General features: G+C 40.5%; 1 protein-coding gene across 1 annotated transcript in view; it reads left to right on the forward strand.

Moving 5' to 3' along the window:
* SHC4 (SHC adaptor protein 4) overlaps nt 1–27,784 on the forward strand; it is a 139,240-nt gene that overhangs the window by 47,399 nt on the left and 64,057 nt on the right. Inside the window, exon 2 of the mRNA XM_066276470.1 lies at nt 530–600. Within this exon, the coding sequence (XP_066132567.1) occupies nt 530–600 (71 nt within the window). The remainder of the gene's footprint in view (nt 1–529; nt 601–27,784) is intronic.

Here is a 27,784-nt window from a genome sequence, read left to right on the forward strand (position 1 = left end):
ATATGCTTGTTTTATCCCCAGATTCAGTGTTTCTGTATTACTAGTCTCACATTTATTTTACTTCCTTTAATATTTGAACACGTATATGTACCAGGCTGTTCTGAGGACACCTTTATAGAATAATTTACTCTCACAACAATTCTAATTGCATCCCCATTTTCCCAGTGACACAACTGAGATGCAGAGATGTTGAGTAACTTGCTGAGGTTCCATAACTAATAAGTAGCAGGGCCTGGATTCAAATTCACATGATCTGGCCCCAGAGATCAAGCTGTCTGAATCATTGAATTCGTATTTGTTTTTTTTACCTGCATTCCTGATATCGTATCAATACTTTGGCTTTAGCTGATGTTTCATAAGTGAGCTGAAGTTTGAGCCATGGTCAGAAACATCAATGGCAGGTTGAATGTGTAAATGGAACTTGAGAGCCAGAGCTAATTTATGATGTTTTCTAGGAAATCACTCTAAAGCTAAGAGATATTTTCATGCTATTTTTTTCCCTACCTGTTCTTTTTTTTTCTTATTCTAGTACATGGGCTGTATTGAGGTGCTGCAATCGATGAGGTCACTGGATTTTGGAATGAGAACTCAAGTTACAAGGTAAGAGAACAAAAATGAGAGGGGCTTTGAGGACTATTTTTTATTTTATTTATTTTTATAAGAGAAGGTTTATTTAGAAAGTCACAGAGGTAGAAACAGTGAGCCAGCTAGGTTGCGTAGGCTCAGAGACAAGTTACAGAGGCAAAAGAAGAAGACTGTTTTTTAAAGTCACAAGAGTTTCTCCCACCAGAAATTTTACACAAGCCTTTAAAATCACTGTGGATTTTTATTTATATTACTGGAAGGTAGAACATAGTCCTACCTTAGATAAGTGGCTTTATCTCATCATGTGAAAGATTTTCTCGTTTTGTGGCAGAGTACCTGCATTTTATATAAAAACTGACTAATAAGATGATGCCATCATAGAAATGGTTGATTTCCCAGGTACCAAAAGTATTGAAAATTATGCCTAGAAATGGGACCTTACAGGATCTGAGACCTGTTGAGGAAGTAGCTAACAAGAGGACCAGAACTGTTTCATCTTCCCAAGTTGAAACTCGGGATTCATTAAATAATAACTCCCCATTTCCAACCCCCTCCAACCCCTGGGATCCACCATTCTACTTTATGTCTATGAAGTACTCTAGGTACTCTAGGTACCTCATCTAAGTGGAATCATACAGTATTTGTCTTTTTTGATTGGTTTATTTCACATAGCATAATGTACTTTATGTTTATCACTAGGCCAGACAATATAAACATTTTGAAGGCTGTTGATATGTATCATGAGATTGTTCTGCAGAAGAATTGGAGTAGATGACACTTCCCTCCCAGCCATGGATCTATTTTTTGTCAGGATCTATTTTTTTAAATTGTTATAAACTTGTAAGTCCATGTTTTTCTATTTAATAAATGGTAAAAGACTAATTTTTTTTTATGCCATGAAGTTTCACTTGGCGACTAATGTATATACCCAAGGGACGGTGTCTGGCATGGTTTCTGGATATTATTCCTTATAGATGTGTCTGTACATGATGTGGGCATGACTGATTGTGCTCTGGGCTTATCTGTAGAAGCTCAAGGGTGGTGGTCTTTTTTTTATCAATTTGGTGGTGGAGAGAGCCTTGTTGAGAAGATATTTGAGCTAAGCCCTGAATAAAATGGAAGTGTCTGGGAGACTAGAGCTCAGGCAGAGTGAAGATGGCTGTGCATACCATAACACTGACAAGGCCCAAAACCTGGGGAGGTGCTTTGGTAAGAGTGTGAAGAACGTATACTTCTTCCAAGATTGGTTACAGAAAAAGTCTAGTGGTTCCAATTCAGGAGAGGGAGAGGCTGACTGAATGGGAGATTCAGGGTTCAAAGTGCCCTATGGTACAAGTGGTTTGACTCGAAGTCAGGAGACTCCAGCCACATTAGCCCAGGGCCCTTGTCTGTGGTTTGGCTTGAAGGCAGTGAAGATGGTTTCCATACACCAGGGCTGAACATCAGCCTCCTTACTTCCGAGTCATATGTTCCAGGCTGCCCTTATCTAGCCCCTGAACCCCTTCTCTGGAGCTTGTAGAGTTTGAGATGCTATATGTTGTAGTTACTTGGGCTCTGTAGCAGACCTGAGACTCCCTGATTCAGGTGGGAGAAGGAGAAAAACCACCAAGAAAAGTGAGATAAAAGAAAAGGAGAAGATATAAAATAGGCATGTCTCACTTCAAGGAATTAACAAAAATTGAAGTTTATGAAACAGAACAGTTATCATTCAGAATTCACCTCTGAGTTCCTTTCACTGATGAATTCTTTGCTGGTATTTCAAAGAAAATTCGATATGCAAAAGAAAGTATTTTTACTTTTCCCCCTAGGAGTTCACATATTGCTGAAAATGGGAGTGATCTTTGAAACTCTATAAAAATGCTTGGTCTTGTAGGACATCCCAAAGGGGATATAAGCCTAGGTGTTAGTGCACAGTAGATCTCCCTGTATGTTACCTGGGTGGGAACATTTTATTTGGGATCAGGATCTTTTCTTAGGTCTCCCTTTCCCCTCAATATTAGATTGATGCAATCAACAAAGTGTGTACCTCGAAGTCATGTGTATGTTGCTGGTCACAGTGTTCTCATGTGAGCAGCATAAAAAATGGTTCATGTTCCCCCAAACTTCTAATTTCCAATTTACTTCCCAAATATTTACTCCTCTTCTGTCTCTTTTGATTTTTTTAAATCTCTTTCTCCTTTCCTCTCTCAATTTCTCTGTATTTTGACATTCACCCACTATGCAACTTGCTTTAGTACCAGTTGTCTTATATGTTATCATTAAAACATTACTGTTGTATCATGTTTCAAATTTAACTTTTACATATTCACAAAGGTTCATTTTGCTCACAATTTTTCTTAATGCAAGAAAAAAAAACTTCAATGGACCAGTTAGAATTCCAAGAGAAAGAACTTTGTTTGGAATAATCAGAGGTATCTCCAGACATTTACTGTCCAACATAAGATCAATCAAGTGTCCATGTTGATAAACTTGTGTAATGAATTGCCACTTCAAGACAAACAATTGTATCCTGGCTGATGTCCCACCCTGGTAAACGGTTCTTACCGTCTATATCCTAGTTCACACAATATTCAGATAACAGGGAGTCAGAAACATGAAATTCCTGATAGTAAAGGAGGAGTTATGACTAGGTTACACCAATTGATTCAGCATTTGAGGCAGCAGAGAAAGGTGGAGCCCCGTCCTTGTCTTTATGAGAGACCTGTCTGCCACTTGTTTGAGGGTTGGATCGACAGGGTCTAGAACACAGTAAATATTCCAATAGAGCAGCACAGAAAAAGAAGAGCACAAAGGATACTCACTTTCAAAGCTCCCACTTCCCTCTGTACCTCAGTGCAGAGTCAGTCCAGAGAGAGCCCTGAGAGTGGCTATCGCTGTCGGTCCTCCACTAACTCTCACCCAGACATTTTTTTTTTTTTTTTTTAATTTTATAATTTTATTTTTTAAATGGGGTGACATCAATAAATCAGGATACATATATTCAAAGATAACCAGTCCAGGTTATCTTGTCTTTCAATTATGTTGCATACCCACCACCCAAAGTCAGATTGTCCTCTGTCACCTTCTATCTTGTTTTCTTTGTGCCCCTCCCACCCCCTATCCCTCTCCCATTCCCCCCTCCCCCCCGTAACCACCACACTCTTATCAATGTCTCTTAGTTTCACTATTATGTCCCACCTACGTATGGAATAATACAGTTCCTGTTTTTTTCTGATTTACTTATTTCGCTTCGTATCATGTTATCAAGATCCCACCATTTTGCTGTAAATGTTCCGATGTCATCATTTCTTATGGCTGAGTAGTATTCCATAGTGTATATGTGCCACATCTTCTTTATCCAGTCATCTATTGATGGGCTTTTTGGTTGTTTCCATGTCCTGGCCACTGTGAACAATGCTGCAATAAACATGGGGCTGCATGTGTCTTTACGTATCAATGTTTCTGAGTTTTGGGGATATATACCCAGTAGAGGGATTGCTGGGTCATAAGGTAGTTCTATTTTCAGTTTTTTGAGGAACCACCATACTTTCTTCCATAATGGTTGTACTACTTTACATTCCCACCAACAGTGTATGAGGGTTCCTTTTTCTCCACAACCTCTCCAACATTTGCTATTACCTGACTTGCTAATAACAGCTAATCGAACAGGTGTGAGGTGGTATCTCATTGCCGTTTTGATTTGCATTTCTCTAATAGCTAAAGAAGATGAGCATCTTTTCATATATCTGTTGGCCATTTGTATTTCTTCCTGGGAGAAGTGTCTATTCATATCCTCTTCCCATTTTTTTATTGGATTGTTTGTTTGTTTGTTGTTGAGTTTTATGAGTTCTTTGTATATTTTGGATATTAGGCCCTTATCTGAGCTGTTGTTTGAAAATATCATTTCCCATTTAGTTGGCTTTCTGTTTATTTTGTTATCAGTTTCTCTTGCTGAGCAAAAACTTCTTAGTCTGATGTAGTCCCATTCATTAATTTTTGCCTTCACTTCTCTTGCCTGTGGAGTCAAATTCATAAAATGCTCTTTAAAACCCAGGTCCATGAGTTGAGTACCTATGTCTTCTTCTATGTACTTAATTGTTTCAGGTCTTATGTTTAGATCTTTGATCCATTTTGAGTTAATTTTTGTACAGGGAGAGAGACTGTAGTCCAGTTTCATTCTTTTGCATGTGGCTTTCCAGTTTTCCCAGCACCATTTATTGAAGAGGCTTTCTTTTCTCCATTGTGTGTTGTTGGCCCCTTTATCAAAAATTATTTGACTATATATATGTGGTTTTATTTCTGGACTTTCTATTCTGTTCCATTGGTCTGAGTGTCTATTTTTCTGCCAATACCATGCTGTTTTGATTGTCGTGGCCCTATAATAGAGTTTAAAGTCAGGTATTGTTATGCCCCCAGCTTCATTCTTTTTCTTTAGGATTGCTTTGGCTATTCGGGGTTTTTTATAGTTCCATATAAATCTGATGATTTTTTGCTCTATTTCTTTAAAAAATGTCATTGGAAATTTGATGGGAATTGCATTAAATTTGTATATTGCTTTGGGTAATATAGCCATCTTGATTATATTTATTCTTCCTAGCCAAGAACAAGGTATATTCTTCCATCTCATTATATCTTTTTCGATTTCCCTTAACAATGGTTTATAGTTTTCATTATATAAGTCCTTTACATTCTTTGTTATGTTTATTCCTAAGTATTTTATTTTTTTTGTTGCAATCGTGAAGGGGATTATTCTTTTGAGTTCCTTCTCAGTTGTTTCACTGTTGGCATATAGAAAGGCTATTGACTTCTGTATGTTAATTTTGTATCCTGCGACCTTACTGTATTGGCTTATTGTTTCTAGTAGTCTTTTTGTGGATTCTTTGGGGTTTTCGATGTATAGGATCATATCATCTGCAAAAAGTGATACCTTTACTTCTTCTTTTCCGATATGGATGCCTTTTATTTCTTTGTCTTGTCTGATTGCTCTGGCTAGAACCTCTAGTACCACATTAAATAAGAGTGGAGAAAGTGTCACCCAGACATTTTTCATCTTGACTTATTTAGGACCAGATCTCAATTCTCAGTAATCAAGTATTCATGCAGAAGGGCGAAAGAGGAAGATTTCCTCAATAGTAATGAGAAACAAGATCATTAGGAAAACAAAGGCTCACAGTCACAGTTGTCTTCAAAATGTCTGGAAAGCAATACTGAAGGGAAATAAGAAAAGGGGGGAAATAAAAATCATGCTAAGGATGATATAGTCATTTGTTCTCTCCTATAAAAATGTTCTCATCATGACTTTAGCTAAAGAAATTAGAAAGCCTCATTTGATCTGAAACACGTGCGTGTGTGCACGCGCATGCGCATGCACACACACACACACACACACACACACACACACACACGAAATCACCTCACTAAAACCTAAAGCCCAACTCCCCTCCCTTGAGTAAGCATCCACATCACGCAAAGAACTCTTCCCTCTCTCCCTAAGGATGCCTTTTTGCGTTTGGGCTGGGACCTGCTAAGGTACCAGAGGAGGAATAAAGCCATCAAGGCAAATGCTGTAACTGGAGCTGGAAGGACAGGGCTTGGCTTCCGACCCAACCCTGAAGAGTAGAACTTCATAGGAAACCATCAGTGGGGAAATTTAATTCAGGACCACAGGACATAACACAGGGAGGGGCAAAAGTAAGTTTACAATCATTTCTATGAAAAATAATATAATAATAATAATAAATAATAATGCGATAGTAAACTCTGTTTTGCATACTCACTATTGTGAACCTACTTTTGCTCCAACCTGCATACCCCAAGGGGTAAGGTACACTGCTGGGGGAAGAACCTCCAGCTCATTGGCTACTTTGTCATCTTCCCACATTTTTTGCCTTATGTTTGTTTGTTTGTTTGTTTTAGTGAAGTAGGGGACAGACAGAGACAGATAGATAGGAAGAGAGAGAGATGAGAAGTATCAATTTGTTGTGACACTTTTAGTTGTTCATTGATTGCTTTCTCATCACTGGGGGACTTCAGCCAAGCAGTGACCCCTTGCTCAAGCCAACAACCTTGGGCTTCAAGCCAGTGATCTTTGAGCTCAGGCCAGAGATCTTTGAGCTCAAGCCAGAGACCATGGACTTATGTCTATGATCCCACGCTCAAGCCAGTGCCCCCCCCCCCAAAAAAAAGCCAGTGGCCCCACACTCAAGCTGGCCACCCTGCGCTCAAGCTGGTGAGCCCACACTCAAGCTGGCAACCTTGGGGTTTTGAACCTGGGTCATCAGCATCTGAGACCAACATTCTATCCACTGCACCACCACCTGGTCAGGCTCCTGTTTGGTTTTAAAATAAAGTCAGCCAGACGGAATGTGAGGCACCCAGCACAGGTCTGTCCTTACCATGCTCCAGGACAGCTGGGAAGCTACAGCCGCCACTGGACCTGCCTCGTTCTGTGACTGCTATCCCTGGAAGGGGGGATCGGTGAAGGCGAATGAGGAGCAATTAGAGAATGAGGGGTGAATGTTCCCTTTTGGGGTCCTGGCCTAAGATTCATTTTCTCTTGCTGATGCTAAGGGGCTGCGCCTCATGGGTTATTTTTCTCCCCCATTCCATTCTATGGGGGAAGAAAAGCCTGACTAGCATTTTTTTGAATTGCTGCGGTAGACATTATTGTCTGTTCTGGTAACTTGGTACTAGGTAAAACAAGGATGTAGAGATCATAATTCAGAGGATATTGTAATTGGACTAATTTTCTATATGAAACTTTATTGCTCTTGAACAGTGATTCTTTTTTTTATGATTTTAATTTGTGTTTACATAGATTCAAGTGTCCCACCAAATATATCTCCCCCCACCCTCTTATTCCCCTCAGCTCCCCCCATGCCCCCTCCCCCCAATGCCTACCCCCTTCCCTCCAGGATTTGCTGTCCTGTTCTCTATAATGCTGTTATGTATATATAATTTCATTCATCTCTTTCCCTTCTCTGATCCCATCTTCTCTTCTACTTTCCCTCTGACCGCTTTCCCTCTGGTCCCTTTGATCCCACCTCTGCCTCTGTTCTGTTGCTCAGTTCACATTATTCATTGGATTCCTCAAGTGAGTGAAGTCATATGGTATTTTTCTTTCTCTGCCTGGCTTATTTCACTTAGCATAATAGTTTCCAGGTCCATCCATGTTGTCGCAAAAGGTAATATTTCCTTCTTCCTCACAGCTGCGTAGTATTCCATTGTGTATATGTACCACAGCTTTTGAACAGTGATTCTGCAAATTTAATTTAGTAGCTTGAAGTTTTGATTCTTTGGCTTCAACAGGTTCTTCAGAAGCAACCACATATTTCTTTTGTGTGTGTGTGTGTGTGCACACGAGCACATGCATGAGGATAAGCAACCATCAGAGTAGATGCAAAGTGGGTCCAAGATGCAGCTAAACATTTATGTAAAGATCTGTGCATGTGTTTTCTAAGAAATGTGAACATTAGGAGGAAAAATATTCTGTAGAGGTCAAATATCGATAGGTCAAGTAGCGAAATGAATATATCTGTTTGAGTACAAGCTGGCATTTACCTAAATTTCCTGAGAATTGTAGGAATGGGATTGGTTGCAGCTATGCATGAATAAGTGTGTGTGTGTCTCCGCCTAAAACTTGGAATCACTGTATGGCATATGGCATCTGGTGTGTGTGCTGACTTGTGAGGAGGTCATGGAGTTAGGAGTAGGATTGCAGTCTACATAACAAGCAAAATGAAGACCACCAGAGAGAGGTGGCTAAAAGGTCTGATCTATTAACTTGCCAGGCAAGAGAACACTCCCTAATGAAGAAATTTACTTAGAAGAATGGTAAGGAGAAAAAAAACTCAGGAGTTTTAAAAGTTCTAGGTGGTCATGCTAAGGATGGAAAAACAAGCACTCTGGCTGAGATGGGATCTACATGGTTGGATAAAAACATTTCATTGTTCATTGGTCAGGAAAGAATGTGAGGACCACAGTAAGGGTCTGGTGTTCCAGGGTCAAGGTTTATGAGCTTTATCAGCTAGCGAGAACAGTGACAATAGAGTTACAATAGAGCATAATGGTCAAATAATTCTAGGCAAGCACTGGGCTTGTAAAGGTACTTGCTTTCACATATGTGTAGATGTTAAGAAGTCTTTTGCTAGAGGTTTTGATGTGTGTGCGCGCGCGTGCACGCGTACAACCCCAACCTCTTCTAGTTTCATGTTCCACTGTTCCTTACAATCTAGTTAAAACTAAAATCTCACTCTCAGATATCTGAGATGAAATAGACAATTTAATTCCTTTTATACTTCAAAGCTCTGGTAATACAAAAATGTTTCCAAGCAATTGGGAAGAGTTTGGAGAGCATGACAGAGAGGTGAAGTGAGAGAGGGCATGAAAGTCAACAGTACTTTTTTGCTCAGTCATTTAGCATGTCTTTCGTGTACAGAGCACAGTTACTATTTGAATGAACAGGTGTAAGGCCAAGAAGCAACCCACCAAATGTGAAAAGTACTAGCAAATCATATAGATAATAAAGGGTTAATATCTAGAATATAAAAAGAACTCTTATAATTCAACAACAAAAACAAAAACACTCTTAAAAACCAGGCAAAGAATTTATATGGACATTTCTCTAAAGAAGATATTTAAAAGGTCAATAAGCACATGGAATGATTCTTAACATCACTAATCATTAGGGAAATGCAAATCAAAGCCTCTATGAGATAGTACTTTGCACTCATTAGAATAGGTATTATTTAAAAACCCCAGAAAATAACAAACGTTTGTGAGCATATGGAGAAGTTGGGAATTCTTGTGCATTATTCGTAGCAATGTAAAATGATGCAGCTGCTCTGAAAAACAGTATGGGATTTTCCTAAAAAATTAAAAATAGAATTACCATATCATCCAGCCATTCCACTTCTGGGTATATATCTAAAAGAATTGAAAGCAGGGACTTGAACAGATATTTGTAAACCAATGTTCTTTTTTTTTTTAAATAAATTTTTATTAATGTTAATGGGATGAAGATATTTGTAAACCAATGTTCATAAAAGCATTATTCACAGTAACTGAAAGATGAAAATAGCCCCAGTATTGATTGACACATGAATGGATAAACAAAATGTCAGGCACACACACACACACACACACACACACACACACGCATGCACACACATTGGAATGCTAATCTGCTTTTAAAAAGAAGGAAATTCTGCCAACTGTGACAATATGAATGAAACCACAAGGCATTATGCTAAGTAAAGTAAGTCAGACAATGCATTGTATCACTTGTAGGTGGAATCTAAAAAACAAACAAACCAAAAAAAAAACATTGGACAAAAAAAAAAGTAGAATTTAGAGCAACAGAGAGTAGAATGGTTGTTGCCAGGGAAGAGGAAAATGTTGTTAAAAGGGTGCAAACTTTCAGTTATATGATGAGTAAAGTCTAAGGATCTAATGTAGAGCATGGTGACTATGGTTGATAATACTGTATTGTGTAATGAACAGTTGCTAAGATACTACATCTTAAGTGTTTTCACTGAAAAAAAGGGTAAATATATTAGACGATAGTGGTGTTTATTAACCTGATTGTGAGAATCCTTTCACAATGTATATGCTATCAAGTCATCACGTTGTACACTTTAAATATATTACAATTTTATTTGTTACTTATAGCCCAATAACATGGGTGAAAAAGGGAAGAGATTTCTGACATATGCTACAAAATGGATAAACTTTGTTGTCTTAGTCTGCTCGTGCTGCTATTAACAAAATGCCACAGACTGAGTAGTGTATCAACAACAGAAGTTGATTTCTCACATTCTGGAGGTGGAATGTCTGTCAGTCTGTCCTTCCCCTGGTCACACACTTCTTTTTTTTTTTTTTAATTTATTTATTCATTTTTTAGAGAGGAGAGAGAGAGACAGAGAGGGAGAGAGAGGAGAGAGAGACAGAGAGAGAGAAGGGGGGAGAAGCTGGAAACATTAACTCCCATATGTGCCTTGACCAGGCAAGCCCAGGGTTTCGAACCGGCGACCTCAGCATTTCCAGGTCGACGCTTTAGGTCACACACTTCTTATTGCATTCTCCTGTGGCAGAAAGGGCTAGAGAATTCTGTTTTATAAGAGCACTAATCTTATTCATGAAGGCTACCTATATACAAATTTTAGAGAGACACAAACATTCAAACCATAGCAAACCTTGTTTAAGACTGGTTTAAGCCAAAAAAGGGATTTCTTGAAAAGATATTGGAGCAGCTCATGGGACCTGAGGAGCAGTGAACAATCCAATGGAAGGACAGGGATCTGGGCTCTCATCTCTGGTTCCCTCAGTTCCAAATAACAAATGTCAAGTAAATTGGTGGTTGGAGTCTAATCCTGGGTAAATCATCTTTAGCCAGGACAGAGGTGCACTGTCGCAGTGTGGTGATTCCATAATAGTCATGTACTGTGAAGGGGAGTGGTTCAGGGAGGAGAAGAAGAGGACAAAGCAGGAGGAGAAAGAGGCCTGTAAATGGAGGCTGTAGATGCAGTACAAAGTAGACTTCTACCTCAAAGGGAAACAACGTTACATCAAGTTTTTTTAGACACTTTACAAAAAGACAGAGAGAGAGAGAGAGAGAGAGAGGGCTATTTAAATCATTCCCCAAATGCTCCACTTAAATCTAAGCTTTGAAAAATTGTTAATCAAATGTTTCCTATTATTATAGCTATAACATTAATTTTAGAACATAGTTCAAAGGAGCTATATTTTTATGTAGTGAAGAAAACTTTGAGCCTACATGGATAGGTATTGTATATGTTTATACTCCTTTTCTAGAACTTGGGGCATTGTTTTAATACTTTAGCTATTTGTAGAGGTTTGTAAAATGGTTATTATTTTTGTTCCATGACAGGCTCTTTACACTATCTGTATTTTATTTGCCAAAAAAGCCATTGGTCAGGAGTGGAACTCCCAATTATAGCATCTTTTCCATGGAAAATATGATCTACTTTATGGAGTTGGTTTCTAAAAATATGTTGTAACTATAATCAGGACTTGCTAATTTATCCACGTAAATCTATAGAAACTTAATAGGTATTATCACACAAACACATACACACAGACAGACACTCTCATATAGACAATATACATACATTCACTGACCTAACAGAATAGTTAGCTATCTGTCCCTGTCCAAGTATGGATGGTAGTGAATGGCCTCAAGTGTTTAAGGAGAAATCAATTAATCCAGTGCTTAAAATGAATGAATGTTAAAGCCTATGCATTTTGGGAAGACCCCAGTTTTTAGCTCTGATTATGGAATGAAAAAGCTTTCTCCTGTGATTCTGCCTCCCACCCCTAGGCCTTCTTTATAACATGTAGACCAGATGAGAATTCAAGTATGGCCCTTTTTCGTTTCCTTTAGGAGTGGATACTGAATGTTTTAGCATCCTGAGTATTCTCAGTTATACTCTCCAAATGTTCTCCAGGCACAAGAGAGTGGATTTCTAATTCTGATTTTGATGGACCCAGTGGTCCATCAAAACACCCCCTGGTCTGAATCTTTAACAACGCAAGTAGAATAGGCCTTAGGAACCATTGTTCCTGGAATCCCTCACACTGTGGTTGCATAGAAGCCTCTTGAGAAAATTCAGAGGATGCCCCAGAATATGTCTGGCCTGAAGGGATTGGGTCTCCTATGGTTCTATTTCAATGGAGTAGTCATAAGTGTTTCATCAACCATCATCTTCGGGCTTGAATGTTCTCTCTGATCCATGGGCCTAGTCCATGGGTCTGGCAGTTTTCACAGCCATAGGCCCTGAGGCATAGTTGGATTAATAATTATTTATTAATGGAGACTCCAGGGCTTCTCAGAGATTTTGAGATGATTCTGGAGGTCCTGAAGCCTCCATGGTCACTGCTGGTATTCAGGGTAAAGAACTAGACAATCTATATACATGGAATCTGGTATCCTGAACCAGGCCAAATTCCAGAATGATGAGCTTTTAGACAATCAAGTCAGGCCATGGTTCCATGGTAGACTGTCTGGCATATGGGTACCATTTGTATATGTTATTGAACAAAGGAATAAAAATAGATTCAGTGAAGATACTCATCTTGGTTCAGAGAGCCTTGGGGTCCAAGGAGGTGAAAAGTAGGATATTTCCCAACAGACTGACAGCTGTTCGAGGGGATAGGGGTTGGGTCCTGGGGGAAAAAGGTGAAAGGATAAAAAAACTTATTGCCTGACCAAGCAGTGGTGCAGTAGATAGAGCATCGGACTGGGATGTGGAGGACCCAGGTTCAAGACCCTGAGGTCGCCAGCTTGAGCGTGAGTTCATCTGGTTTGAGTAAGGCTCACCAGCTTGAGCCCAAGGTCACTGGCTCGAGCAGGGGATCACTCGGTCTGCTGTAGCCCCCCAGTCAAGGCACATATGAGAAAGAAATCAATGAACAACTAAGGAACCACAACGAAGAATTGATGTTTCTCATCTCTCTCCCTTTCTGTCTGTCTGTTCCTATCTGTCCCTCTCTCTATCTCTCTCTGTATCTCCCATGACAAAAAAAAGAAGAAAAAAAAAACCAAACAGGCCCTGGCCGGTTGGCTCAGTGGTGGAGCGTCGGCCTGGCATGCAGGAGTCCCGGGTTCGATTCCCGGCCAGGGCACACAGGAGAAGCGCCCATCTGCTTCTCCACCCCTCCCCCACTCCTTCCTCTCTGTCTCTCTCTTCCCCTCCCGCAGCCAAGACTCCATTGGAGCAAAGTTGGCCCGGGTGCTGAGGATGGCTCCATGGCCTCTGCCTCAGGCACTAGAATGGCTCTGGTTGCGACAGAGCAGCGCCCCAGATGGGCAGAGCATCGCCCCCTGGGGATGCCGGGTGGATCCCGGTCGGGCGCATGCAGGAGTCTGTCTGCCTCCCCGTTTCCAACTTCCGAAAAATACAAAAAAAAACCCCACAAAAAAACCCACAAACAAACAAAAAACCCAATTTATCACCACAGACAACAGTGTGAGGATTGCAGGAGGGAAAATGGGTGGGGGAGGTGAAGGAGGGTAGAGGGAGGATGGATGGTGATAGAGGGAGACATGGGGTGGTGAACACACAATGCAGTGTACAGATGATGTGTTGTAGAATTGTACACTTGAAACCTATATAATTGTATTAACCAATGTCACCCCCATAAATTCAGTTAAAAAGTAGAATTTCTCAATCCAGAAAGAACTCACAGAACTTGCCTGACCTGTGGTGGCGCAGTGGGATAAAGCATTGAACTGGAACACTGAGGTCGCCAGTTCAAAACCCTGGGCGTGCCTGGTCAAGGCACATATGGGAGTTGATGCTTCCTGTCCCCCACCTTCTCTCTCTCTCTCTCCTCTCTGAAAATTGAATAAAGTCTTTAAAAAAAAGAAGAAGAACTCACAGAACTTCAACCTTTTTCTAGTTCAGGGACTCAAACATGATTTTCAATTATTAGCAAACAGTCTACAGAGCAGTTTATTATTAATTAATGGCTACTATTATCAGCATCATTATCATCACAAAAAGTAACATTTATAAAATATATATTACTATTAATCCTATTATGTACATGAAGTTACTGAGATTTATAGACATTATACAACTCACCAAGGTCATCTAACAAGTTAATAAATAGTGGAACCAGAAATCAGATCTACCTTACTCTTGTGTACTAAGCTTCAATCAGAATGAGAGGATGTTAAGGAACAAAACTCAGGGAAATGCTGAAAGCCAGAAGTGACAGAATAAGGAAACGTTCAATCTTCAGGTTGGAATTTGGCCTGGATTGAAGAGGCCAGATTCCTGGTTAGTGAGTTCCCTCAAAAGACCTTTTATACAAATGCTTGTTAATCTGTAGGTGAGGATATTTCCCGTGTCCTTTTCTGATCTCTACTGAGCAAAATAGAGATTGTGTCAGACAGTGGTTCTCAAACTTTAACAAGAGAATTAGTCACTTGGAGGGCTGGTTAAAACAAAGAATGTTGGGCCCCCCTCCCAGTTTTTGATTGAAGAATTTGTATGTCCAACAAGTTCTCAGGTGTTGCTGATGCTGCAAGTCTGCAGGCCACACTTTGAGAACCACAGGCATAAGGAAAGCCTACACAGTGCTTTCCGAATGAGGTACCCAGTTGGATCACAAATCATATGGAAACCCCTGATTTTGAGAAGGTGGTTCCCCATAAAATCCCCCAGAGCAAGAGGTTTTTATTGTTTTGTTTTTGAAAGGACAAGGGCAAAAGACTAGGGAATGGCAGAGCAGTGCATTTAATTGTCACACACACACACACACACACACACACAGAGCCAGAAAAATCAATGACCCAGTCCTTTGGGGGGAGTGTGAGCTAGATGGGAGGCGCTCACAATTCACTAAAGGCTAATCTCAGCCTGAGAGAGTTCTTTCTTTAGATAAAAAGAGAGCTTTGTGGCCAAAGGAAACCCAGGACCATTGGGGTCTCTTCACCTGCCAGGCAGATGTGTTTTATTTGCTGGTGGTCTTCTCTTTAGGAAAACTGAGAAAAACCTGAGGAAGTAAATGCTCAGCTCTGATACCCTTTGATTAAATGAGTTGCATCTTGTGAGAGCTGCAACTACACAAAGAAAATGCGTAGTTTTATGTATGTTTGAACAGGAAGAAGGCGGATCTTTTTGATCCAGATCACCTGAACTACTTATGAGATTCTCTCTGAAAATGACTTCTTTTTACTGTCATCTGTGGCAACATGGTTTCTTAAAAAGTGAAGTTTTGCTCATTAAATTTACCTACTTAAGTTGAACCATTAAAAAAGGAAAGAACCTGACCGGGTAGCTCAGTTGGTTAGAAAATTGTCCCGTGTTCCAAGGTTGTGGGTTCCATTCCCGGTCAGGGCACATACAAGAATCAACCAAATCAATCATTAAAATAATCAATAAATTAAAAAAGGGAAAGACATCCTCTAGTTAAGTGTATATGCTAGTATAAACTAGCATAATTTGTTAGCAGGAATTAGGCTGGATCTAAAAGTAGATTCTGAAATGAAGAGTTAAATGCAAAAGGTTTACTGGGAGGGCTCTCAGGATCCCGAGGGAGTGAGGAATGCAAGGGCCAGGCAGGGGTAGGCTGAATAGTGATGGTGTCTCAACAGAGGCTTCAGCAGATCCCGTGAGCAAACAGAGCTGGCCTTCAAACTGGGTTGACTTGTCACTGATTGCCTGCTGCCTCTGGGGAAGGAACATATCTGTAGGCAGGGTAACTGCCTTAAAGACAGGACAATTTCTGGGAATTCAGCTGTGAGCCATTAGCAGTGAAAACTCCAACAACTGGAGCAATGAGTACCTCTTTTCTGAAGTTTGTCCAAGGAAGCCTACTAGGCGCCATGGGTTAGCTAAAGAAGATCTGATAGGCATTCTAAGTTTCTAGAAACTTGTACTACCCACTATTACAATATTTGCATGATACATCATTGGACCTCTTGTATAGCATATGACCAATATCATTCCAGTTATAACGCTGAAATCTGAGGACTCTGCTGGGTACTAAGCATTGTAAAGAGCAGGGTAGACGCAGTTCTTTTTTAAAACTTTTTAATTGGACTTATTGGGGTGACGTTGGTTACTGAAGTTATATAGGTTTCACTTCTACAATATATATAGGTGTTATACAATTCTATAACACATCCTCCGTATGTTGTATTGTGTGTTCACCACCCAAAATGTCAAGTCTCTTCCATCACCATTTATTCCCCCTCTACCTGCACTCTTCTATGTCTTCCTGCCACTAGACCCAGTTCTTTTTCTTTCTTTTTTAAAAAGAGTTTATTTATTGATTTGAGAGAGAGAGAGAGAGAGAGAACGACAGGGGGTTGAAAGAGCAGGAAGCATCAACTCATAGTTGCTTCTCATATGTGCCTTGACCCGGCAAGACCAGGGTTTTGAATCAGCAACATCAGCGTTCCAGGTTGATGCTTAATCCACTGTGCCACCACAGGTCAGGCACCCCTCGACCAAGTTCTTAAAGCAGGCAGAAATTATAAGGGTAAAAGAATGATAATGGCTAACATTTATAGAAGCCTTGTTTAAAGCACTATTATTATTCCTACTTTATATATTTAATAAACTAAGACATAGCTTTAAAAACTTGCTCAAGGTCACAGAGCTTGTAAGAAATAGCTAGATTTTCAACTCTGGCTGTCTGGCTGCAGAGCCCACTTAACCAGCTATTGCTTCCTCTCTGTTATCCTAGAGGAGTTAAAGAGAAATTAAAGCCCTCAACTTTTTTTCCTTTTATCGTGTACTATAATTTTTCACTTTTGTTTTATTTCTGTATTCCCCCAAACACTTAATCAGTACTGGATTATGCACACAGTGGCACATAATGAAGTTTAGTTGATGTTTTTAAAAAAAGAAGAATTTTAGTTCTCTCTGCCTCCACTGAGTGCTGGTAGGAGCGACAAAGAATGGGAGATAATAATTTGTGGTTTGTAGAAGGAGTTCCATAATGCCTCTATTTACATTGTAGAAGACTCATCTCTTATAAAATCCAGCTTCCTGTACCAAGAAACTGAATAAGACCATGTCCAAAAGACATATAAATAATCTTTGTCTATAAAAATGAAAAGCTTGGCCCTCACTGATTAGCTTGGTTGGTTGAATGTTGTCCCAAAACAACAAGGTTGTGTATTCGATCCCTGGTCAGGGCACACATGGGAAGCAACCAAAAAAAAAAAAAAAGAAAATGCACGACTGAGTGGAACAACAAATGCTTCTCTTCCCTTTTCCCTCTCTTTCCCTTCCTTCTCTCTGTCTCTAAAAATCAATAAAAAAGTAGCCCTGGCGGATAGCTCTGGTTGGTGTGGAGGTTGCCATTTGATTCCCTGGTCAAGGCACGTACAGGAGCAGCTCGATGTTCCTGTCTCTCTCTCTCCTTGCCTCACTCATAAAAAAACAAGTAAAAGATTTTCTTTGAATAGGTGTCCTGTCATGCACAGCTAATAGCAGACCTGACCCCGAAACCTCTTACAGTCATTCCCAGTCTGCTCTAGAAGAAGGGTCAGTAAGCAGCAGCTCGCCAGCCAGATCCAGCCTGCTACCTGATTTTGATTATACCACCTTTTGAGGCAAGAATGGCTCTTGACATTTTTTAATGGTTGGGGGAAAGAATCAAAAGAAGTATCTTTTGCGGATGTGGAAATTATATAGAATTTGTATTTCAATATGCATGTCATTGTCACATGAGCACACCCATTCATTTAAATGTTGTCCGTGGTTGCTTTTCGAGCTAAGCTGCAGAGCCAAGTAGTTGCAACAGAGACTGTATGGCCCACACAGCCTAATGTTTTTACTGTTTAGCCCTTTACAACACAGGCCTGCCCAGTGCGACTGTTGAGCGGTTCTCAACCTTAGCTCTATGGGACACACTTGAGGCAGCTTTTAAAACTTCCAGTTCCCAGGCCACACACTGTACCAATTAAATCAGCATGACTAGAGATGAGACCCAGTCTTTGGGATTTTTTAAAGTTCCTCCTTGTTTCCCAATGTACAGCCAAGGTTTCAAGCCACTGCCTAGAGCATGAATGCATTTTGAGGGGCAGATGGACCAGGCTTCTTACCATCTAGGCTGCCAGATGGGCAAGAAAATGCAGGTCACCCATCGCCACCTGTGTGTGCAGGGGGTGACGTGAGCAACAAGGTTCAGGACCTCCAGATGCCCTCAGGTAAAGCCCTTCCCAGGGAGGAAATGGCAGGGATGAAGGGGACCCCAGGGAGAGGAAAGGATGGATTATACCAAATATCTACCCCAGCGCATTGAGTAGGACTGAGTTGAAGACAGATTTTTGCCCAAATGGAACATCATCGAATGCACAGGTGGTGTGGCCTTCCTCCCTTGCCCTAGCCTCTGGAAACAGGTGACCTAATTCCTTAGCATCCACTAACACAACCATCTGGTAGAAGCTGCAGAGCACAGAACTGAGCATCCTGAGCAGTGGGTCCAAGTAGACATTTTAATCAGCTATATGGCCTGGGAGCTGATCTGCTTCAGAATCACCTGGGAGGCTTGTTAAATTGCAGAGTCTAGGCTCCACCCCAGACATATAGAATCAGAATCTGTAGGAGCAGTCCCAGGAATCTGCATTTCAACCAGCATCCCAATTGACTCTTAAGAACTTTCAAGATTGATTCCCACATACCTAAATGGTTATTGCAATGAATACCAGATGTGCAGCTGCAGTTGCCCTGTCATTGCTTCCCACGGTGGCCTCAACTGGCTAAGCCAGTTACTGCTTCCTTCCAGAGGTGCACACACACATTAGAAAAAAGGATGGCATTATTATTTTTTTTTAATATTAATATTTTTTTATTAAATTTAATGCAGTGACATTGATAAATCAGGGTACATATGTTGAGAGAAAATATCTCTAGATTATTTTGACATTTGATTGTGCTGTATACCCCTCCCGCAAAGTTAAATTGTCTTCTGTCACCTTCTATCTGGTTTTCTTTGTGCCCCTCCCCTCCCCTAACCCCTCTCTCCTTCTTCACCCCCTCCCCCCTCCCCCAACCCCCCCCCCCCCGCCCCTGTTGCCATCACATTCTTATTCATGTCTCTGAGTCTCATTTTTATGTCCCTTCTATGTATGGATTCATCTCAGTTTTTTTTCTGATTTACTTATTTCACTCCGTATAATGTTATCAAGGTCCATCCATGTTATTGTAAATGATCCGATGTCATCATTTCTTATGGCTGAGTAGTATTCCATAGTATATATGTACCAAAGTTTTTTAATCCACTCGTCCTCTGACGGACACTTGGGCTGTTTCCAGATCTTCGCTATTGTGAACAATGCTGCCACAAACATGCGGGTGCATTTCTCCTTTTCGAGCCGTTCTATGGTGTCCTTGGGGTATATTCCTAAAAGTAGGATAGCTGGGTCAAAAGGCGGTTCGATTTTAAGTTTTTGGAGAAATCTCCATACTGTTTTCCACAGTGGCTGCACCAGTCTGCATTCCCACCAGCAGTGCAGGAGGGTCCCCTTTTCTCCACATCCTCGCCAGCACTTATTCTGTGTTGTTTTGTTGATAAGCGCCATTCTGACTGGTGTAAGGTGATATCTCATTGTGGTTTTAATTTGCATTTCTCTAATGATTAGTGATGTTGAGCATTTTTTCATATGCCTATTGGCCATCTGTATGTCCTCTTTGGAGAAGTGTCTATTCATCTCTTTTGCCCATTTTTGGATTGGGTTGTTTGTCTTCCTGGTGTTGAGTTTTACAAGTTCTTTATAAATTTTGGTTATTAACCCCTTATCAGACGTATTGTCAAATATGTTCTCCTATTGTGTAGTTTGTCTTTTTATTCTGTTCTTGTTGTCTTTAGCTGTGCAAAAGCTTTTTAGTTTGATATAGTCCCATTTGTTTATCCTGTCTTTTATTTCACTTCCCTGTGGAGATAAATCAGCAAATATATTGCTCCGAGAGATGTCGGAGAGCTTACTGCCTATGTTTTCTTCTAAGATGCTTATGGTTTCACGGCCTACATTCAAGTCTTTTATCCATTTTGAGTTTATTTTTGTGAGTGGTGTAAGCTGGTGATCTAGTTTCATTTTTTTGCAGGTAGCTGTCCAATTTTCCCAACACCATTTGTTAAAGAGGCTGTCTTTACTCCATTGTATTTCCTTACCTCCTTTGTCAAATATCAGTTGTCCATAGAACTGTGGGTTTATTTCTGGGTTCTCTGTTCTATTCCATTGATCTATATGCCTGTTCTTATGCCAGTACCAGGCTGTTTTGAGTACAATGGCCTTGTAGTATAACTTGATATCAGGAAGTGTGATACCTCCCAATTTATTCTTCTTTTTTAAGATTGCTGAGGCTATTCGTGTCCTTTTTTGGTTCCATATAAATTTTTGGAATATGTGTTCTATATCTTTGAAGTATGTCATTGGTATTTTAATTGGTATTGCATTGAATTTATAAATTGCTTTGGGTAATATAGACATTTTAATGATGTTTATTCTTCCTAACCATGAGCATGGTATATGCTTCCACTTGTTAGTATCTTCCTTGATTTCTTTTATCAATGTTTTGTAATTTTCCGAGTACAAGTCTTTAGTCTCCTTGGTTAAGTTTACTCCTAGGTACTTTATTTTTTTGGTTGTAATTGTGAAGGGGATTGTTTCCTTAATTTCTCTTTCTGACTGTTCATTGTTGGTGTATAAAAATGCTTCTGATTTCTGAGTATTGATTTTATATCCTGCCACTTTGCTGAATTTATTTATCAGGTCCAGTAGTTTTTTGACTGAGACTTTAGGGTTTTCTATATACAATATCATATCATCTGCAAATAATGATAGTTTTACTTCTTCTTTTCCAAGGATGGCATTATTAAATAAAATCTATAATATACATGCCAAATGACCCCTTTAAAAAAACAGTAGTGGGAGTCATACATTCACCTACCAGTTGCTGCCTTCTTCAGTACTATGCTACGCCCATGGCGAACTGTTTAAAATATCTCAATAGTGCCAATCTTCCTTTTTCAAAGATAGGTCTAGCCTGACCAGGCGGTGGCGCAGTGGATAGAGCATCGGACTGGGATGCAGAGGACCCAGGTTCGAGACCCCGAGCTCGCCAGCTTGAGTGCAGGGTCATCTGGTTTGAGCAAAAGCCCACCAGCTTGAACCCAAGGTCTCTGGCTCCAGCAAGGGGTTACTCGGTCTGCTGAAGGCCCGCGGTCAAGGCACATATGAGAAAGCAATCAATGAACAACTAAGGTGTTGCAATGCGCAATGAAAAACTAATGATTTATGCTTCTCATCTCTCTCCGTTCCTGTCTGTCTGTCCCAGTCTATCCCTCTCTCTGACTCACTGTCTCTGTAAAAAATAAATAAATTTAAAAAAAAATAAAAAAAAATAAAAGATAGGTCTAAGTTTTGTAAGTCAACAAACATCATTTGTAGTAAAAATGTGGTGAATATAGTGGGACATTAAGTTGGATCTGTTTTGGTTTTTAAAAAAAAATGAACTTTGACTCTTAAGTGACCACACTGAATGATCAGTATACTCTCCAACTCCAACAGACATGCCTTCATAATATTCTGTCTAAAACAGAGTTGTTCTAGAGAGTCCCAGTTTATTCCAATGTAAAGGAGAACAGTCTTTTGGATTTACAAATTCCAGGGTATTTTGTATGAATTCAACCTCATTTCTTTAGAGTCATTGTCACAGCACTTTTAAATCTTTTAAAGGGGGTATAAGCCATCAGTTTGTGGGTATAGCAAGTGTATGCATTTTGAAATACGTGATTCTATTACAGGAAATCATTGTGGAGATAGGAGAAAATGACTTTATTTCAGTTCACTAGGGGAGACTTGTAGGGGAGTTGCTATACCAGGGACAGGATGGTTTTTTACTTTGTTATAGTGCAATTGATGGATCGATATTTGCATCAGAGCCAAAGGGCAGAATCTCAGAGTAGACTGGGCAACCTGTGTTTTGTGGTTGCTTGAGCTGGGTAGAATTGCAAATGTACTTTAGAATCAGATTTTAAATATAATTCAGGTTGAATGGAGTGGAGCAATAAGTCAACGTGAGAGTAAATGCTGCGGGCAGTACTGAAAGGTTTTATTTGACCACCCTGGGACCCAAGTGCCTGTTTCTAAAATGAAAGGATATATTTTATGGGCTGAATCTACCCTCCTCGAGTGCATGGCCGATGCCCTTTGATAATAATAACACAAAGGGAGTTTGAAGCTTTCCATTTTCAGCTGGTCTCTGGGCATTGACTGTGTTCATTGTGTGCTTATCACCGTGGAGGCAGGCTCATGTTCTAAAATGTCCTGTCTGAGGGCTTGAACAAGTTCTTCAATGTCTTTAATTTCACCAAGCTGAAGGAAATTGAACACATAGATCATGGAGCCTTGATGTTCTGAAGGCAGATTTTTTTTTAAAAAAGGTACTAGTTTCCCTAGAGTGATCAGAACATCATAATAATACCACACTGATGTGGAATCTGAATTACAAGTCCCTTCATTCATCAATATGAAGGCCGTTTGAGACATTCTGGTGACTACTTGTCCCTTTCACATTGATCGCTGATTTCTTTAAGGATTTATGTTGGAGATTATAAGTAAGGAAAAGTTTCCTGGAAAATACAGGTGGTTTGGTTTGCCTAATTTTTTAAAAAATATTATTTTAGAAAGGCTCTTGCTGTGATTAAAATTTATTCTCATTTCTGTTAGCCTGGACAAAACTGAAACCACTCCTTCACTCAGTGTGTGTATGTGTGTGTGTGTGAGAGAGAGAGAGAGAGAGAGAGAGAGCCTGGACAAAACTGAAACCATTCCTTCACTCAGTGTGTGTGTGTGTGTGTGTGTGTGTAGGTGGAGAGAGCTGCATCTCACCGTTCCAGTGAGACATTTGCCTGGTTCCATGTTACACATTTTCTGGCTTTCCTATTTACTGAAGAACTGCATTTTGACATTCACTAGAAACAATTTGTCCCACAGCCTCTCTTCCCATTAAATGGTCCACTTTGTCTTGGATTGTGATACTGCCTTCCAAACTTAAAAATAAAAGGGAGGGGACATTTAGGCGACATTGCTCCCAAAAGGGCTTAACTGTTTATGGGTTAAAGACACAGAAAAATTAGAACTTAAGTACCGTAGCGACCAGTGGTTGATGAAGAAAGGTAGCTTTGTTTGCCTGGTTAGTTTGGACTCTGTTAAGATAGACAAAATATCTTTTTTTGGTCATATTGTGTAGGCAGAGTTTTATATGCTTAAAAGCAAATCTTCAACTGCATTCTTATTCTCTGACATCAGCCCACTTCTCTCCTTCTGTCTCATGTGGCAAAACAATAAACAAAGTGACCACTGTTGGTACTCTGGGGCGTTTCTCCCTTTCCTTCTAGTACAGGCTCCCAGGATAGAAATCTTTAGCCATTTAAACTCTAAAACTTCTGCTCCTCTAAGAGAAGATGTTTGCTGAACATGTGCTAGCTGCAGAACGGCTCAGAGGTCAGCTCTAGAAAAACGGCTGTGCAGAAATATGGGCAGCTGGAATGCGAGGGCAGCCCAGTCCCGTGAGAGATCTCTGCTTGGGGTTCTGTTTTCTTTTTTCTCAGCATTTGTAAAGTCAGTGCTTTCGGTCAGAGGGTAAAGCTGAAACTTCAGAAAAGCATTGAAAGTACTATTTGTTCTTGAAAATATTACAGTTAATCTCTTGGTCCTCTTCTGAGGGGAAGAAAAGATCTTTTGTAAAAAAAAGGCAACAGAATGCAGGCATGTATGTCTTGGTTGGCTGGGTTTTCAGGAGATGTGTTAACACTGATATCAGCAAAGAAAGTAGAATTTCAGAGGTTATTTTAAAGCAGTGGTTCTTAACCAGGTAACTGTGGATTCCCAAGGGACCCACAGATGGTTTTCTGGAGGTGGTGGTGAAGGAAATGGTACTGTATAGAAAAGTTTGTACAAACATGCCTTTTATTGGAGAGTCTGTGACTCTTTTTAGAGTCTCAAATTAATAACTGTTTTTTGGATATGTTTTTATTTATTTATTGTGGTAAAATGCACATAACATAAAATTTAACTCTTTTTTTTTTTTTTTAGGTGAGAGGAGGGGAGTTAGTGAGGCAGACTCCTGCATGCACTCCAACCAGGATCTACCCAGCAACCCCATCTAGGGCCAATACTCCAGTACTGAGCTATTTTTAGTACCTGAGGCTGACATGCCCTGACCAACTGAGCTATCCTCAGCGCCGGGGGGCCATGCTCAAACCAATTCAGCCACTGGCGGTAGAAGGAGAAGAGGGAGAGAAAGGAGGAGAAGAAAGAGGAGAGAAGCAGATGGTTGCTTCTCCTATGTGCCCTGACCAGGAATTGAACCCAGAACGTCCATAAGCTGGGCTGACACTCTATCCATTGAGCCACCGGCCAGGGCTAAAATTTAACATCGTAACACATTTTGAAGTATATATTCAATGCTATTAAATAAATTCTTACTGTATTACCACCATCATTACCATCCAATTCCATAACTTTTTTTAGCTTGCAAAGCTAAAAATCTATACCCATTAAACAATAATTCCCCATTCTCCCCTCCCCGCACACCCCTGGCAACCACCATCCCACTTTCTGTCTTTATGATTTCCACTACTCCAAATACCTCATATAGAGTGGAATCACGTAGTAGTTATCTTTCTGTGACCTCCTTATTTCACTTAGCATAGTGTCCTCGGGGTTCACCCATGTTGTAGCATATTAAGGAATTTCCTTTCTCTTCAGGTCTGAATAATATTCCACTGTGTGTATATAGAGTACCACATGTTGCTTTTTCATTCACCTGTGGATTGACAGTGGGGTTGCTTCTATGATTTAGCTATTGTGACTAACACTGCTATGGACATGGTATATAATATAACTACTTTTTAAAAGCAAGCTCATAAGCACAAGTTTTCTCTTTTTTCTATTGAGCAAGGTTGTATATCAAGAAGTTTTCAGAATTTGTAAAGCTTCCTGTGCCTCACCTGACTTTAAAGTTCTGACTGGATGTGTCTGTGCACACACATGTGCACTTGCCTTCTTAGGCATATGGACAGGCATGTCCAACAACAAATGACATTTCTCAGACTGGCCATATACATGGGAGCTGCTCTTTCATTAAAACCCTGGCTTTCTACAGCCTAAGTGCCATCAGTACATGAGTGGATAAAACAGCAGTGGTACATTTACACAATGGAATACTACTCAGTGATAAAAAAGAAGGCACTCTTACCTTTTGCAACAGCATGGATGAACCTAAAGATTATTATGCTAAGTGAAATAAGCCAGTCAGAGAAACACAAGTACCATATGATCTGACTTATATGTGGACTCTAGTGAACAAAATAAACTGCAAATCAAAATAGAAACAGAAGCATGGATACATCGAACAGACTGACACCTGTCAGAGAGGAGGGGAGTTCAGGGACTGAAGAAAAGGTGAAGGGATTAAGCAGAACAAATATATACATAGAGCACACAGACACAGACAACAGTGTAGTGACAGCCAGAGGGAAAGGGGGTGGGGTGGGGTGGGTGGAGGTGGGGGGAATGGGGATGGAAAGAGACTTTGCCTGGGGCACAGGGTGCATGATGTATTAGTGTGCAGATGAAGTTTTATTGAATTATACACTTGAAATCTGTATGGTTTTGCCAACCAATGTCATCCCAATAAATTAAATTTAAAAAACAAAAAGCAAAAACCCTGGCTTTTGGCTCCAATATTCTGAAGTAGGGATTTCTTAATCCAGTACCTTACACCCAGTGGTGGGGTTCAGCTGGTTTGCACCAGCTCAGCAGAACAGATACCTACTTTTTTGTTGAGTTCGATGAACCAGTTGTTAAAATGGCACTTGTAATCAGGGTTCTCTCTAAGGTGGGCAGCCTTAACAGGGTTCTCTCTCTGGTACTGTGGAGCTGCCTAATGCAGAAATGACAAATTTACATTCCTTACTCTATTTTTTTTTTGTATTTTCCAAAGTTAGAAGCGAGGAGGACAGACTAACTCAGACTCCCGCATGTGCCCGAATGGGATCCACCTGGCATGCCCACTAGGGGGTGATGCTCTGCCCATCTGGTGCGTTGCTCTGGTTGCAACCAGAGCCATTTCAGCACCTGAGGTGGAGGCCATGAAGCCGTCCTCAGCGCCTGGGCCAACTTTGCTCCAATGGAGCCTTGGCTCTGGGAAGCGAAAAGGGAGATACAGAGGAAAAAGAGGGAGAAGGGTGGAGAAGCAGATGAATGCTTCTCCTGTGTGCCCTGACTGGGAATTAAACCTGGGACATGCCACACGCCGGGCCAATGCTCTACCACTGAGCCAACTGGCCCTTACTCTTTTTTTAATGTTCATCTGCGCAACAGCATATTCTAAGTGCCCATAGTAATGTTCATTCCATTCATAGGTGAAAAAAATTTGATGGACCTATGCTTGTAATATTTATTTATTCATTTCATAAAACTCATTATATATATATATTTTTTTGTATTTTTCTGAAGCTGGAAACGGGGAGAGACAGTCAGACAGACTCCTGCATGTGCCCCACCGGGATCGACCCGGCACGCCCACCAGGGGGTGATGCTTTGCCCACCAGGGGGCGATGCTCTGCCCTTCCGGGGCATCGCTCTTTTGCGACCAGAGCCACTCCAGCACCTGGGGCAGAGGCCAAGGAGCCATCCCCAGCACCCGGGCCATCTTTGCTCCAATGGAGCCTTGGCTGCGGGAGGGGAAGAGAGAGACAGAGAGGAAGGAGAGGGGGAGGGGTGGAGAAGCAGATGGGCGCTTCTCCTGTGTGCCCTGGCCAGGAATCAAACCCGGGACTTCTGCACGCCAGGCCGATGCTCTACCACTGAGCCAACTGGCCAGGGCCAAACTCATTATATTTTTGATGAAATATTACATTTTAATTTCCTCACGCTTGTTACTTCAGTAAAGAAACGTAAAGAGAAAAAGTGCCAAACAACCAGGGGCTGATAACTTCTATTGTTTCTTGTCAGGTATTATTTAATATTTTTTCATTCATATTTTAAAACTCTTTCTTATAACCGAATCTAGTTTTGTGTACCTCTTTCATTGTTCTTATTTAGGTATTATATGCATGAAATAATAAACTACCTTTTGGCATACCATTTTATTATACTTAAAATAGTCATCAAGGCAGAGAACTGGTTGTTAATTTATTTGAATCCCGCCACTGCTCACACTGCTCATGCATGCTTCCTGAAGTAGAGATTTCTCATGTAAAAGTGTTACTAAGTCTGGTCAAGATTTTGTTTCTTCATTTAACTTTGGGAAATGGCAATAGGCAAGTATACCAAATAAACTGGCAAAACAAATCTGGATTTAGTGGCTATAAATATGGAGGACTTAAAGGCTAAGCTGGGATGAGAGAAGAGAGATAAATAATGATCTGTTATTATCTGTAACATGAACACTGTCTCACCTCTCTGTGGGGGTTGGCAAGAGAGAAATGTGTCACCTCTCCACTGGGACATCCTTGATGTGTCCTCACATCTTCAAAACACAGGAGCAAAACTTCTGCTGAGAGAACTTACTTTGCATTTTTTGGAATATTTTAAAAGATAATTTATCCAATCAATTGCACAATAAAAGTTAAACATACACTCTGTACATCTAAACATCTATAGTATCAAAAACAGGAAATAAACCACACACACACCTCAACCAACTCACTGTTTCTAAGCTCTTTC

This window comes from Saccopteryx bilineata, chromosome 4, assembly GCF_036850765.1.
Source record: "Saccopteryx bilineata isolate mSacBil1 chromosome 4, mSacBil1_pri_phased_curated, whole genome shotgun sequence".
NCBI lineage: Eukaryota > Metazoa > Chordata > Mammalia > Chiroptera > Emballonuridae > Saccopteryx > Saccopteryx bilineata.